The following is a 14,323-nucleotide window of genomic DNA, read 5'->3' as shown; positions in this document are numbered from 1 at the left end:
GGAATTTCTTCAGTGATTTTTCTCTCGCAAGAGCTATTAATTTTAGCCATCATTGCCAGTCCTGACTTTAGCTAACCATTCTCTTGATGTGTGTATCTCAAGGTCCATAACAAAAGTTGTGCCACTGTTATCACACATACTGTAAAACTAAAGCACTGTGTGACTTTTTTCCCAGCACTTTATCCACGAATCCTAAAATAAAACTGTATATTAATTTTTAAATTTTATTGAATTAAATTTAAATTTCAGTCCAATATTGCTCGGCTTTTTGGCAACTATCTACCAAGGGTACTAAAATGTTCCTACTTGAGTTTTATTAAGTTTCGCTTAAAGCAGGATGAAATCAGAAACCTGGAAGGAAAGCAGCATGAGTTGATTATTGGGGAAGTCATTTTGAGGGATCGTTAAAGCAAAATGTTGCATGCAGGACATAAGGACAGGCCATCACAATAAGCAAAAACCTACAATTGCTCAAAACAGAGGGGAATTATTACTTTGTGATGAACCAATACAAATGGGTTCCTCTCTTCCAGTATACCCATATATTCACACAAGAAAAAAAGATGTCAGTGACATCTTCTAGCCCATGTCTCTATCCTTGAAGTAGAATCTAACTCACATTAAACAAGCAGTCATCAAATATGACACTTTCTACTCACCTATTTCTACTCTGCTATTCTCCAACATCCGGTCAGAGCTGAAGAAGCTTCTTGAATGAGAAGTGAAATGTCTTCAAAGAAGAACAAAACAAAACAAGAAAATCCAGTTGCCTCGTGAAAAAGCATCTTTGGGAGGAAAAACTAAATATTTTTCCCTACAGCACTCATTTTTAAAATGTAGATTGAATAGAAAGCTATAGAAAGTTTTAGGAAACATTTAGATTGCAGGGATAGCTGGACAAGGGATTCTGAAACTTGGGAAAAGTTTGATTCTGTTCAGAAATTCTTTTTTTCTTTTCAGACATGGAGAATTGTGACAGTTGTCCAGAGCATCAATTTCCAAACCAAGCTCACAACGATTGCGTTCCAAAGACACTGAATTTCCTCTCCTTTGAAGAACCACTGGGCATTATTCTAGTTTCTCTGGCTCTTCTCTTTTCCCTTGTTACAACTTTGGTGTTTATAATCTTCATCAAGCAACGGGATACACCCATTGTCAAAGCCAACAATCGCAACCTCACCTATATTCTACTTATCTCCCTCTTTCTCTGTTTCCTCTGTTCACTTCTGTTCATTGGACTGCCCAATAAGGCAACCTGCCTTCTCCAACAAACAACATTCGGCATCATCTTCTCTATTGCAATCTCTTCTATATTGGCCAAAACCATCACTGTCATTGTAGCATTCCTAGCATCAAAGCCAGGAAGCCTATTCCACAAATGGGTGGGGCAAAAATTGGCCTATTCTATTGTCTGGTTCTGCTCCTTCATTCAAGTAGCTATTTGTATTGTTTGGCTGGGAACCTCTCCCCCATTTCCAGATTTGGACATGGAGACACTCTATGGAGAAATCATAGTCAAATGTCATGAAGGCTCCATCACCATGTTTTACTGTGTCTTGGGCTATATGGGCCTCTTGGCTATTCTCAGCTTCACTGTGGCCTTCCTAGCTAGGAAGTTACCAGACAGTTTCAATGAAGCCAAGTTCATAACTTTCAGCATGTTGGTTTTCTGCAGTGTTTGGCTGACCTTTGTCCCCACCTACCTGAGCACCAAAGGGAAGTACATGGTGGCTGTGGAGATCTTCTCTATCCTGTCTTCTAGTGCTGGGTTACTGGGATGCATCTTCACCCCCAAAATCTATATAATTATACTGAGGCCTTCACTCAACACTAGAGAGCTTTTAATACAAAAGAAATAAAAAAGAACAAGATTGTATTTTGAACAAGAGAATACTAATTGGATGTATATGTGCAGCCATTTTCATATACAAGAATGAATGAGTAATGAATGAAGCTGTACAAACATTTCAAATATTCATGGAATATTTGTGTACAAGTTTGATTAGTACACCCAAAAGTAATTTATTAAGAAATAAAATATCTATATAGGTAATGAAGTAAAAACAAACTCAACTGAATTTGTCTTTCACCTTTGAGTTTGATGATTTTTTGGGTGGGAGGGGTTACATAAATTTTTTATCAAGGAATTTTCCATATGATTTAAAGAAATTGTTCTGTTTGGGTTTTCAATAGTAATAAGAAAAGTCCTGGCCACTACCAAGATAAACATTACAAAGAATAGTGTGATTCTTTGTAGATTATTGAGTGTTTTTCCTAACCCTTAAAAACCATTTACTAATCGAATTTTGCCATCAAAGCTGATAATACAGTTAATTACCAAAGTCTTTACAACACTTCCAACTTAATTAGAAGATGTGTACCAGTTCAGCAATTATTTTAATGGACAATTCCTAATGGCATGAAGGTTTAATTATACATAAGGAAATATTTCTTTCCCTGAGTGAAAATAACTATATCCTAAAGAAATCCTTGTCTTTTTGTGATTTTGTTATGTAAATTAGAAAAGTAAGAGAAAGCATGATGTTGTGGCTAAAATTGGGCTTTAAAGATACAAAATAATTTTATTTACATGTCTACAAGCAATAATACACTATATTCTGGATCCCCAGAAAAGCTTGTAATACTTTGCTAAGCCCACATAAGCAAAAGTAAACCAGGACTAATAAACATTTGCTTATTTTAAAAGACAAAGGCAGAAACAGTGGAAATTATAGGTGACATTAAAAAAATTTAGATTAACCAATGTATGTGACCATAATATTATTTATCCCTTCCTATTAGGTCAACATCCTAGCCATAACATTTTTGAGATATGGTCAGTCAAACAGATAGTCTTTGACATGTGACCACAATTAAGCCCAAAATTTCTATTGCTGAGACAATTGTTAAGTTTTGCCCCATTTTATGACCTTTCTTGGCACAGTGGATAAGTGAATCAGTACAGTTGGTAAGTTAGTAATATGGTTGTTAAGTGAATCTGGCTTCCCCATTGATTTTGCTTGTCCAAAGGTCTCAAACATTAATCACATGATCACAGGATACTGCAACCATTTTAAATAGGAGTCAGTTGTCAAGTGTCCGAATTTTGATCACCTTACCATGAGGATACTGCAATGTTTGTAAGTTTGAAAAATGTCATAAGTCACTTTTTCCAGTGCCGTTATAACTTTGAACAGTCACTAAGCATACTATTGTAAGTTGAGCCTTGGTGGAGCAGTGGGCTAATGCCTCCTTAAGTAACACCAGCTGCCTGCAATTAGTGCAGGTTCGCATCCCACCAGGCTCAAGGTTGACTCAGCCTTCCATCCTTCCCAGGTAGGTAAAATGAGGACCCAGATTGTTGGGGGCAATTAAGCTGACTTTGTAATAATGCTGCTTGTGTGTGTGTGAAAGCCCTAATAAGCAGGCATATACATAGAATGAAGGCTACTGCTAAGCTTGTAAGCCGCCCTGAGTCTTCGGAGAAGGGCGGGATATAAATGGAATTAAAATAAATAAAACTATAGAAACTATTTGGTTTTCTGAGTCACAGATTCCTGACATAGTCTTTTTCTATCATCACTCTTAGTCAGAGTTTAGATGCTCTGTTACATTTCACTTGTAACTTGTGGGTAATGTGTGTCAGTGATCTCAACATGGACTTTCAATATATACTGTATTAACATTTCAACTATGAATAGGTATATTTTTGCAGCCCAAATGCTGCAACCCTTCGGGCCACCAGCAGATGGCGGACGAACATTGATATTCCGCGGATAGTCAATGGAGGGAACGGATGTTAAATATGGGAAGGGAAGGGAAGGGAAGGGAAGGAAAGGAAAGGAAAGGAAAGGAAAGGAAAGGAAAGGAAAGGAAAGGAAAGGAAAGGAAAGGAAAGGAAAGGAAAGGAAAGGAAAGGAAAGGAAAAAGGGGAGGAGAAGAGAAGAGCAGAGGAGAAAAAAGAAAAAGAAAGGGGTGCCAATCCTATTTTTTACGTGAAGGGGAGGGGAGGGAAGAAAACCTTAACTTAGAAGGGCAAAGTATTTTGGAAACAAGAATTCAAAAAGCAGCTTTGGGGATTATGAAAATGCCGCAGGGAAAAGCAGAAAGAGAAGTAGAGAAGAGCTGGTTTGGGACAGAGAAGGAGGAAGAAGAGAGAAAAAAGAGAGGCAACAGCTGGGAACTGAAGGGCAACAGCTGGGAAAAGCAGAAAGAAGGAAGAGAAAGGATGGAGGTTTCCCAAAGAGCACAACATTGAGGAAACAGCAAGCAACAGAAGAATTCAAACTGTGCGCGTGTACGGCAGCAGACCAAAGATGTAATTCTAAATATCAACAACAATACCATCAACGGTGAATTAAAATGTTTATAAAAGAACGCCTTCTAATATGGGATGCTGTTACCAAGTTTTATTATACCCAAAGTTTTCTCATCGCCATTGAGCAAAATTGTAGCCTCTTAAAAATATATTTCTGACAATACGTCAGCTAAGCTTGTAAGCCGCCCTGAGTCTTCGGAGAAGGGCGGGATATAAATGAAATTAAAATAAAAATAAAAAATAATAAAAAGGATGTGCGTTCTTCTACAGTGGGGTTGGTTCTGTTAATGAGGAGGAGGAGGAGCAATATAATAGTGTTTTTGCAGAGTAATGAAGAGAGGCAGGCCAGATTGTAAGGCCATTACGGTATTTTTTGTCCTGCCTCCTGGAAGAGCATCAAACAATTCCATCCCATCTCCTACCTCTCCAAACTTAGCAACTGTAAGACTTATGGACTTCAACTTGCAGAATTCCATGGCCGGCTGAGGAAATTCTGGGAGTTGAAGTCCACAAGTCTTAAAGTTGGACACCCCAGTATGTCGTAAAACAGGGCAAAGCTCATTTAACAAGTGTCTCGCTTAGCAACAGAAATTTGCGGCTCAGTTGTGGCCGTCCGTCGAAGTATTACTTCTATTTATAAAAATGATAAAGGCAGGATATAAATAAATAATAACTGTTTTTTTTAAAAAAAAACAGTCATGTTGACCAAAGAAGGAGTGTAGGGCAGGGGTCAAGCTGGCGGCCCGGACGAAACAGCAGCAGCTGGGAACGGGGATGCATGCAAACGGGACCACATGCACCCTCATGGCACTAGTGCCCCCGTTTGTGCAGGCACGCAGGTGTTAGCCGCTGTTGCTAGCCCAGTGCACATGCGCAACCGGGCCGTGCAACCTGCACGGCGCTAGCGGCCCCATTTACAAATGCATGCAGGTGCTAGCCACCGCCGCCGCTAGCACTGCATGCGTGAGGAAACTAAGTGTGCAGCCCGTGCATGCTAGCGGCCCTGATTACCCATGTGTGCAGGCGCTAGCCACCACTGCTGCTAGCCCCGTGCGCATGCACAAACGGATACACAGGCTCTAGCACGAGTGGGGGTGAGTGAACGCACTGGCCAGCCTGTCCTGTGGCCCGGCGGCCATTAAGCCATGGCCCGGCGGTGGGCCGCAGACTATAGGTTGGGGACCCCTAGTGTAGGGAATCTAAAGTTTATTATTTATTTAGGATGCAAATCAAACAGCTGGACACATTCAAACTGGAGGATTAAAAAAAAACAAAAAAAACATTCACTGTGTGGACCCAAGAATACAGGTAGTCCTTGATTTACAATAGTTCCTTTAGTGACAATCCAAAGTTATACCGGCATTGAAAAAAGGGACTTACGGCCATTTTTCACAGAGACGACCTTTGCAGCATCCCCACGATCATGTGATCAAAATTCAGACACTTGGCAAACTGATTCGTATTTATGATGGTTGCAGTGTCCAGGAATCATGGGATTCCCCCTTTTGCAACCTTTCCCACAAAGTCAGTGGGCAAAGGCCAGACTCGCTTGAACAACCAGCTTACTAACTTATCAACTGTAATGACTCACTTCATAACTGTGGCAAGAATGGTGGTAAAGTGGGCAAAACTCACTTAACAGATGTCAAGCTGTTCCCTTTCAGGGATTTCAGAGATGGGAAAAGCTTTTTTTTAAAAAAAAAAGAGAGAGAGAGAGAGATCCTGGCAAATAGAAGCAGCCGCATTTGAGGCGTTTCCGTAAAAAGCAATTTCAAGCGCAGCAGAGTGGCGCAGCGGAAGCGTGCTGGGCCCATAACCCAGAGGTCGATGGATCGAAACCATCCTCTGCTAAATTTATCTTTTTCTTTTTTTTACCCCATCCGTAGATGAAGGTGTTTATTTGTTATTCATTCATTCATTCATTCTATTTATTCATTCATTCATTCATTCATTTATTTATTTATTTATTTATTTATTTATTTATTTATTTATTTATTTATTTATTTATTTCATTTTGCTTGCAACATTTTTTCCCGATGCAGTTTTAGCCCCTATATTCCGTTTTTGAACAGTCCAGCATCAATGAGATGCGTTCACCTTTTTAAAACTGCCGTAAAACATCTTTTGGGGAGTGGGGGGGGGGCAGAATAATCGCAGCAAAGGCCGTTTCTTCTGCGATCTGTCCTGGCTAAAGCGTGCATTATTTTTTTTTAAAAAAAAAAAACACATCTTAACCCTCTATGCCGGTAATGGATTGCTATTTTAAAAAGAGAGAGAGAAAGCAAATAAAAAAGCCTGCGCCCAACGTGGGGCTCGAACCCACGACCCTGAGATTAAGAGTCTCATGCTCTACCGACTGAGCTAGCCGGGCAAGTTGTGAAGGAATCCTGTTTATGTAACTTTACTTCGCAGGAGAATAGCTTTAGATTTTTCGGTGGAAGAGAAGAGAAGAACTTTATTGTCACTTTCAGTTGCAACGAGAAGCTAATGGTGGTCCAAAGGACGTGGCTGCATCTTTGTCCTAAGTGGAAGAAACCAAATACTTGCAACCAAATTGCAAAGCCTGCAAAAGATCCCACTAAACCAGGGGTAGGCAACCTCGGCTCTTTTATGACTCATGGACTTCAACGTGTCTTGTGTGTGACTCCCACCACCCTCCTCCCCGGACGCCCCCTTCAACCCAAAAGCTGCAAATCTCCTTTCAGAAGTCTCGAGGGGAAAATGCGAGCTGTGTCCTTGCAATTTCCGCCCAGCGAGATAATTTATTTCATTTTCAAATAATAAAATACTCTTTCCTTTCCCACCCACCCCCGCCCCGCCTTATTTTAAAAAAAAAACACCCTGTGCCCTCTCTGAGGCTCGAACTCAGGACCTTCAGATTATGAGACTGACGCGCTGCCTACTGCGCTAAGAAGGCACTGGTTGCACAGCTTTATGACATCTGTAACCTGCAAGATATTTTCTCTTTCTTTTCCGCTTGGTAACGAGAGATAATGTAAATTAAGTCGCTTTTAGAAGTGTATTGATTCTTCTCTCTTGGACCCTCTGCATTAATGGCTTTTGTTTTCCAGCCTTCGCACTCACAGATGACGTTTAATTTAGTTATAGCTTGAAGATTTGGAAGTTCCTGCTCTTTTTACTGTTTTGCCTGCAGCCCAGAGGAGTTGTTGTCGTTATAACGGGGTGGGGGTGGGATGTGTGCAACTATAGAAGTCTTTTTTTAAAATCAGCAAATGGGGGCAGAGAAGAATTGGAAGGGTGAAATTAAGAGTCAATGCAAGATTGTGGTGGCTGGCTCAGAAATTCTGGGAGTTGTTATTATTATTTATTATTATTATTATTATTATTATTATTATTATTATTATTATTATTATTATTATTATTATTATTATTATTATTATTATTATTATTTCTATACCACCCTTCTCCCGAAGGACTCAGGGCAGTGTACAGGGCAATTAAAATACAACATACAAAAGTTAAAAGTAAAATTAAATTAATTTAGCCCTAACAATAAATAGTTAAAATTAAACCCCAAACCCTTAGTCCAGGCCAGCCTGTTCAAACAACCAGGTTTTCAGGTCACGGCGGAAAGAGTGAAGAAGGTCGGGAGCCATCTGGAGCTCAACAGGCAATTGATTCCAGAGGGCAGGCATGCCCACAGAGAATGCTCTCCCCCTGGTTGAAGTCCATGAGTCATAAAAGAGCCGAGGTTGCCTACCCCTGCCCTATAATAATAATAAACCTTTATTGTCAAAGTACAACATGTGTACATTGAGATTAGCTGAGCCTCCCCCTGTGATCTCTCCCCCCAACACACAGTGACAACAAACCCTCCATCCCACCACACTATGTGAACCAACTACACCACACACCAGCCTCCCAAGTGACTGTCTAGTAGCCTCTTCTTAAAAACCTCCAGTGATGGAGCGCCCACGATTTCTGGAAGCAAGCTGTTCCACTGGTTAATTGTCCTCACTGTCAGGAAGTTTCTCCTTAATTCCAGGTTGCTTCTCTCTTTGATTTGTTTTCCAGCCATTGTTTCTTGTCCCGCCCTCTGATGCTTTGGTGAATAACGTGACATCCCCCCCCCCTCTTCTTTGTGGCAGCCCCTCAAATACTGGAATACTGCTATCATGTCACCCCTATTGCTTCTTTTCTTTAGACTAGCCAAACCCAAGTCCTGCAACCGTTCTTCACATGTTTTAGTCTCCAGGCCTTTGATCATTTTAGTTGCTTAGTTGCTAATGAATGCACTGTTGAGAGTGTCTATATGGAGATTCCCAATCTTATCCTTTGACTTGGGTAAGTCAAAGATGCTTTCCCAAAGGCAAACTGGGCTTCCCCCCACCCCCACCCCTTGAAAACGTTTTCCTTCTCATCCAAGAAGCTAAGCCTCAGAACTGAAGAAGTTTCTTGGATGAAAAGTCAAACGTTTTCAAGGGGGGAAAACCCAAGAAAGTCCAGTTGCCTTTTGAAAAACACCTTGTGGAGAGAATCAAAAGTACAAATTAGAGTCAGTTCATGCTGAATAAATTCTGTCTAGATGCTTTCTAAGAGTCGCAAACAATTTGGTGGCACATAATCAAGTATAACCCCTTCATGGATTACTGCCCTGTCAACAAAAGTGCGTATAGTCAAGGTTATGGTCTTCCCAGTTGCAATGTACGGCAGTGAAAGCTGGACCGTAAGAAAGGCTGAGCGCCAAAGAATTGAGGCCTTTGAACTATGGTGCTGGAGAAGACTCCTGCGAGTCCCTCGGACTGCAAGGCGATCAAACCGGTCAGTCCTAGAGGAGATCAACCCTGACTGCTCTTTAGAAGGCCAGATCCTGAAGCTAAAACTCAAATACTTTGGCCACCTAATGAGAAGGAAGGACTCACTGGAGAAGAGCCTAATGCTGGGAAAGATTGAGGGCAATAGAAGAAGGGGACGACAGAGAACGAGGTGGCTGGATGGAGTCACTGAAGCAGGAGGCGTGAGCTTAAATGGACTCCAGAAGATGGTAGAGGACAGGAAGGCCTGGAGGAACATTATCCATAGGGTCGCGATGGGTCGGACACAACTTCGCAGCTAACAACAACAACAATCAAGTATTTATTTCATTTATTCAATTAATTTGTCACCCGTATCATTTCAAAAAGACTCAGTAGATAATAACTTATCTAGTAACAAAGAAGTCAGCAATTTTTTTAAAAAAAATGTTTTAATGAAAAGAATCCAAGAAGCCCAAATGCAATCCATCCACATCCTGGAAGACTTTTGGCCTAGTCGTGTCCCAGCCTGGCCTACCTCACAGGGCTGTTGGCAGCCAAAAAATCCCTAAGACTCCCCACACACACACACACACACACACACACACACACAGAGAGAGAGAGAGAGAGAGAGAGAGAGAGAGAGAGAGAGAGACAGGCAGGAATCAGAATAGAGCTGAAAGGGACCTTGGAGATCTTCTAGTCCAGCCCCTGCTCAAGCAGAAGACCCTATACCAGGGGATCCCAACCTACTGGCCCACAGGCCGCAGGACAGGCTGGCCAATGTGCGCACTCTCACCCACTTGCACTAGAGCCCGCAGACCCATTTGTGCATGTGCGCGGGGTTAGCAGCAGCGGTGGCTAGCACCTGCCTGGATGTGCAAACGGGGCTCCTAGCGTGCAGGTTATGCAGCCTGTTTTGGCATGCGCGTAGCACTAGCAGAGGCGGCAGCTAGCACATCTACACATGCGCAAACAGGGCCGCTAGCATCCTGCAGGTGCGCACAGCCCCGCTTGCACTGGGGCCTGTTCACGAGCACGCACACACAATTCCAACCCTGAGTTACAAATATTAGAATCAGAATCAGAATGGAGCTGGAAGGGACCTTGGAGGTCTTATAGTCAAACCCCCTGCTCAAGTAGGAGATCCTGTACCATTTCAGACAAGTGACTGCCCAGTCTCTTCTTAAAAACCTCCAGTGATGAAGCACCCACAACGTCTGAAGGCAAGCTGTTCCACTGGCTAATTGTCCTCGTTGTTTAGGAAGTTTCTCTTTAATTCCAGGTTGCTTCTCTCCTTGATTAGTTTCCATCCATTCTTTCTTGTCCTGCCCTCTGGTGCTTTGGAAAATAAATTGACCCCCTCCTCTTTGTGGCAGCCCCTCAAATACTATGATGTTCCCACCCCCACCCCAATCCTCCTTTTCTCTAGACTAGCCATTCCCAAATCCTGCAACCGTTCTTCATATGTTTTAGTCTCCCGGCTTTTAATCATCTTAGTTGCTCTTCTTTGCACTTTTTCCAAAGCCTCGTCTTTTTTGTAATGTGGTGACCAAAACTCGATATACTTATATAAGACACCAGAATATAAACTGACAGCAAATAGCATTTCTTACTAGCACCGATGATGTAGAGAAGGTAACGGGAGATCTCAGGTTGCACGGACGGCGGCAGAAGCAGCCGGCTGAGTTGGTTAGCGGTTGTTTCCGAAACGTGCAAAGTGCCCTTACTTTCCTAAAGGACGCACCTGAATAAGGGCAAATCTGAAGGTGGTTCAGAAGGGTAAACATTTAGGTTTATAACTTTGCTCTACAAAGGAAAATACAAGAGCAAAGTAAAAAAAAAGTAAAAAAAAATCTTAAATCTTTATGAAATAAATATATGGCCGCTGTAGCGCCAGCCCTATGGAACCAGCTCCCCCCTGAGCTTCGGATGGCCCCAGATCTCCGGTCCTTTCACCGCGGCCTCAAAACACTCCTTTTCCACCAGGCTGACCAGGACTGACAGGGATTTTAATTATGTTTTTAATTTTTAACTTTAATTTTTAACTTATTTTAATTTTAATTCTACAGGGGCATTAATTTAATTTTTCTTTTTTACTTCTGTATTATTGTATGTTATTGTTGTTAGCCACCCTGAGCCCTTCGGGAGATAGGGCGGCATATAAATCCCAATAATAAATAATAAATAAATAAATGTTACCTAGTTAGGGTAATGAAAGGTCTGCAAGAAAAGAAGCAAGCTCAGAGAGCACGAAGGACCCCTCATTTCATCCTTGAGCTACATTCTGCTTGTTTATTTAAGAAAATTTATATCGCCGCCCATTCACTCTCAATGACTCTGGGCAGCTTTACAATAATATTTTTTTTAAAATTGCGCACCACTGTAAAATATGTACAAAATGCACTATTTGATCCATGAGAAACCAAAGAGATCTATTTCTTCCCTTCATGCATTGGAAGCAAAAACGCGTTTGTCTTTCCAGCAGGGCTTAATATATATATATATATTTTTCCCCTTTTTTTCAAAATTCCCGCGCTTGCAAACGATTGGCTCAACTTTTTTTTTTTCAAAAACTCCCGCGGCCGGCTAGATGGCAGCCAATCGCTTCCTGCTTTGAGTTGGCGCGAAGTTTAGGATTTTGAACAGGGGCGGAAAAACACGGCTCCGGGAAAGTGAAAGTCTGCCGGCGCTTTTCCCTTTTTTTTCTTTTTTCAACTAAAAAGAAAGTTTACGCTTTTTAATAAAATGTGATTTGTCGAAAAGGCGCTGGCCGGACTTCCGATTTGTTGGAAAGTTGTTAGCCCCAGGGCTTTTTAACATTGTAAAACTTTTATGGCTACTTTGAAACTTTTTCACTTGAATTACAGTATCGATCTCTCTCAGATGCTTATTAAGCGGGGCGAATTGCCCGGACAGAGCGTTTTAAACCTTGAAACTCGTTAACCTCGTTTTCATTATTAACACGGGTTGTGTTCACACATCTTTGGGAATGTCTTTTTTTTTACTTTTAATTCGTCCTCCGGATTGCGGCAGAATATGAAACCACATATTAAACAAAGGGACCATTTTTTTTTTAAAAAAAAAAGCTAAGAGCAGCTACGCTTGAAGTGGGCAAGTGTAGCAGCTAAAACTCCTGGGCGATCGAGTGTGTGAATAAAACCAAGGGGGAATGAAATGAATGGCTTTTTTAAAAAAAAACAATTTTATTACTTTAAACACAGTTGTTCCCTATGCCATCCTCCTGGTAAACTCACAAGATTCGTTTTTCTCGCCATGTACATGTAACACATCCGAATTAGACCGTTTCTCTGGGTCATACGTGTATGTGGGTAAATGCATTATTTTTCTCCCGTCTATGCAATGTATATTGGAAGCGCTTTACCCGGAGAGCTGTTTGCAACGAAATCTCATTTTAATCTATGCTGATTGGCCTACGTTTTTTTTTTAATTTTAATTCCATTTATATCCCGCCCTTCTCCGAAGACTCAGGGCGGCTTACAAACTTAGCAGTCATTTAAAGTGACAAGGACATTCTTCTAGTCGGAAAACTTTTAATAAGAGTGGCCGTAACCTTCGGGTAAGCAGCAAGTTTATTTTCTTTTGATTCTTTTATCCCATTTATATTTATAGTTGTTTCGTTCAGCACAAAAAAGAAGCAAAGCGCGATTTTTTTGCGCAGATTTCCAGCCTGACCGTTTAAATCGGGGATCTTCAAACTTGGCCCTTTTATGACTTGTGGACTTCAACTCCCAGAATACCTAGAGCCAGTGTGCCTGGCTGAGGAATTCTGGAAGTTGAAGTCCACAAGTCATAAAAGGGCCAAGTTTGAAGACCCCTGGACTTTAAATCCTTCAATTTTGCTTAGTGCCAGGGAAATCCAAAGAAGATTCCTGCTCGACTTTTCACTAGTTTCCCCATCACACACACACACACACACACACGAAAAAAAAAACCGAATTTCCGTTCTCCGCAGCTCTTTCCAGGAAAAGGTGGGTGGCTCTTAAAAGAGCCTTTGGGGTGTCGTTCCGGGCGGCCGGGCTTTTACTTCCCTTTGGCCTTGTGGCTCTCGGTCTTCTTGGGCAGCAGGACGGCCTGGATGTTGGGCAAGACGCCCCCCTGGGCGATGGTGACTTTGCCCAGCAGCTTGTTCAGCTCCTCGTCGTTGCGGATGGCCAGCTGCAAGTGGCGCGGGATGATGCGCGTCTTCTTGTTGTCCCGGGCCGCGTTGCCCGCCAGCTCCAGGATCTCAGCCGTCAGGTACTCCAGCACCGCGGCCAGGTAGACGGGCGCCCCGGCCCCGACGCGCTCCGCGTAGTTGCCCTTGCGCAGCAGCCGATGCACGCGGCCCACGGGGAACTGCAGCCCGGCGCGGGAAGAGCGAGTCTTGGCCTTAGCTCGGGCTTTGCCGCCTTGTTTGCCGCGTCCGGACATCCTGATTCAATCCGCCGAGTCTAGAAGTAAACACAGAAACGCCTAACTTTGAAATGGCCGAATGTAGGAACCCTGCCTTGCCCTGCCCTTTATATACTTTTTCGAGGTCTTGCAAATGCTGCTTTTGATTGGGCCGCTTGAGCCCGCCGCGTCCAATGACGTTGCCCTTCCCCCCTCCCACGGGACTAAACCAATAACAACAAAAAAAGACCACCCAATGGGCGAGAGAGCGCCTAGCAGTCGACCAATGAGAGCGCACCGTTGGTACAAACCAAAATTCCGAAAAGTTTTATTTTTTTTTCTTGTCCTGGGATGTTAGCCAATAAGAAGGAGAGGGTTTTAGACCTCGTTTGCATATGGCTCCTATAAATAGAAGGCTGGGGGTTGGACTCAGATTATTTCTTTGGGTTGTGCTGTAGTGTGACTAGAGTGAAGTATGCCTGAACCGGCCAAGTCTGCCCCTGTGCCCAAGAAGGGCTCCAAGAAGGCCATCACCAAGACGCAGAAGAAGGGTGACAAGAAGCGCAAGAAGAGCCGCAAGGAGAGCTACTCCATCTATGTCTACAAGGTGCTCAAACAGGTCCACCCGGACACCGGCATCTCCTCCAAGGCCATGAGCATCATGAACTCCTTCGTCAATGACATCTTCGAGCGCATCGCGGCTGAGGCTTCCCGCCTGGCCCACTACAACAAGCGCTCCACCATCACCTCCCGCGAGATCCAGACAGCTGTGCGCCTCCTCCTGCCCGGTGAGCTGGCCAAGCACGCCGTCTCTGAGGGCACCAAGGCCGTCACCAAGTACACCAGCTCCAAGTAA

General features: G+C 42.8%; 2 protein-coding genes across 2 annotated transcripts; one reads left to right on the top strand and one right to left on the bottom strand.

Annotated features, from left to right (window-relative positions):
- Window positions 1-13,000: 13,000 nt before the first annotated feature.
- Window positions 13,001-13,540, bottom strand: LOC310649806 (histone H2A type 2-C-like). The gene has a single exon (XM_083378599.1). It carries the CDS (start codon window positions 13,504-13,506, stop codon window positions 13,117-13,119), a length of 390 nt encoding a protein of 129 aa, XP_083234725.1. The 5' UTR covers window positions 13,507-13,540; the 3' UTR covers window positions 13,001-13,116.
- Window positions 13,541-13,942: 402 nt separating this feature from the next.
- On the top strand, window positions 13,943-14,323 carry LOC310649795 (histone H2B 7-like; the record flags this gene model as incomplete). The annotated part of the gene is made up of 1 exon (XM_083378589.1): window positions 13,943-14,323. The coding sequence occupies one exon, from the start codon at window positions 13,943-13,945 to the stop codon at window positions 14,321-14,323; it is 381 nt and encodes a 126-aa protein (XP_083234715.1).

The sequence above is a fragment of the Vipera ursinii genome (assembly GCF_947247035.1).
Source record: "Vipera ursinii genome assembly, chromosome: Z".
NCBI lineage: Eukaryota > Metazoa > Chordata > Lepidosauria > Squamata > Viperidae > Vipera > Vipera ursinii.
Note: the sequence above shows the minus strand (reverse complement) of the source record. Positions and strands in the feature narration are given on the sequence as shown.

Bases quoted from the DNA above. Each gene is read 5' to 3' on its own strand.
- LOC310649806 (XM_083378599.1), bottom strand. From the start codon at position 13,506: ATGTCCGGACGCGGCAAACAAGGCGGCAAAGCCCGAGCTAAGGCCAAG.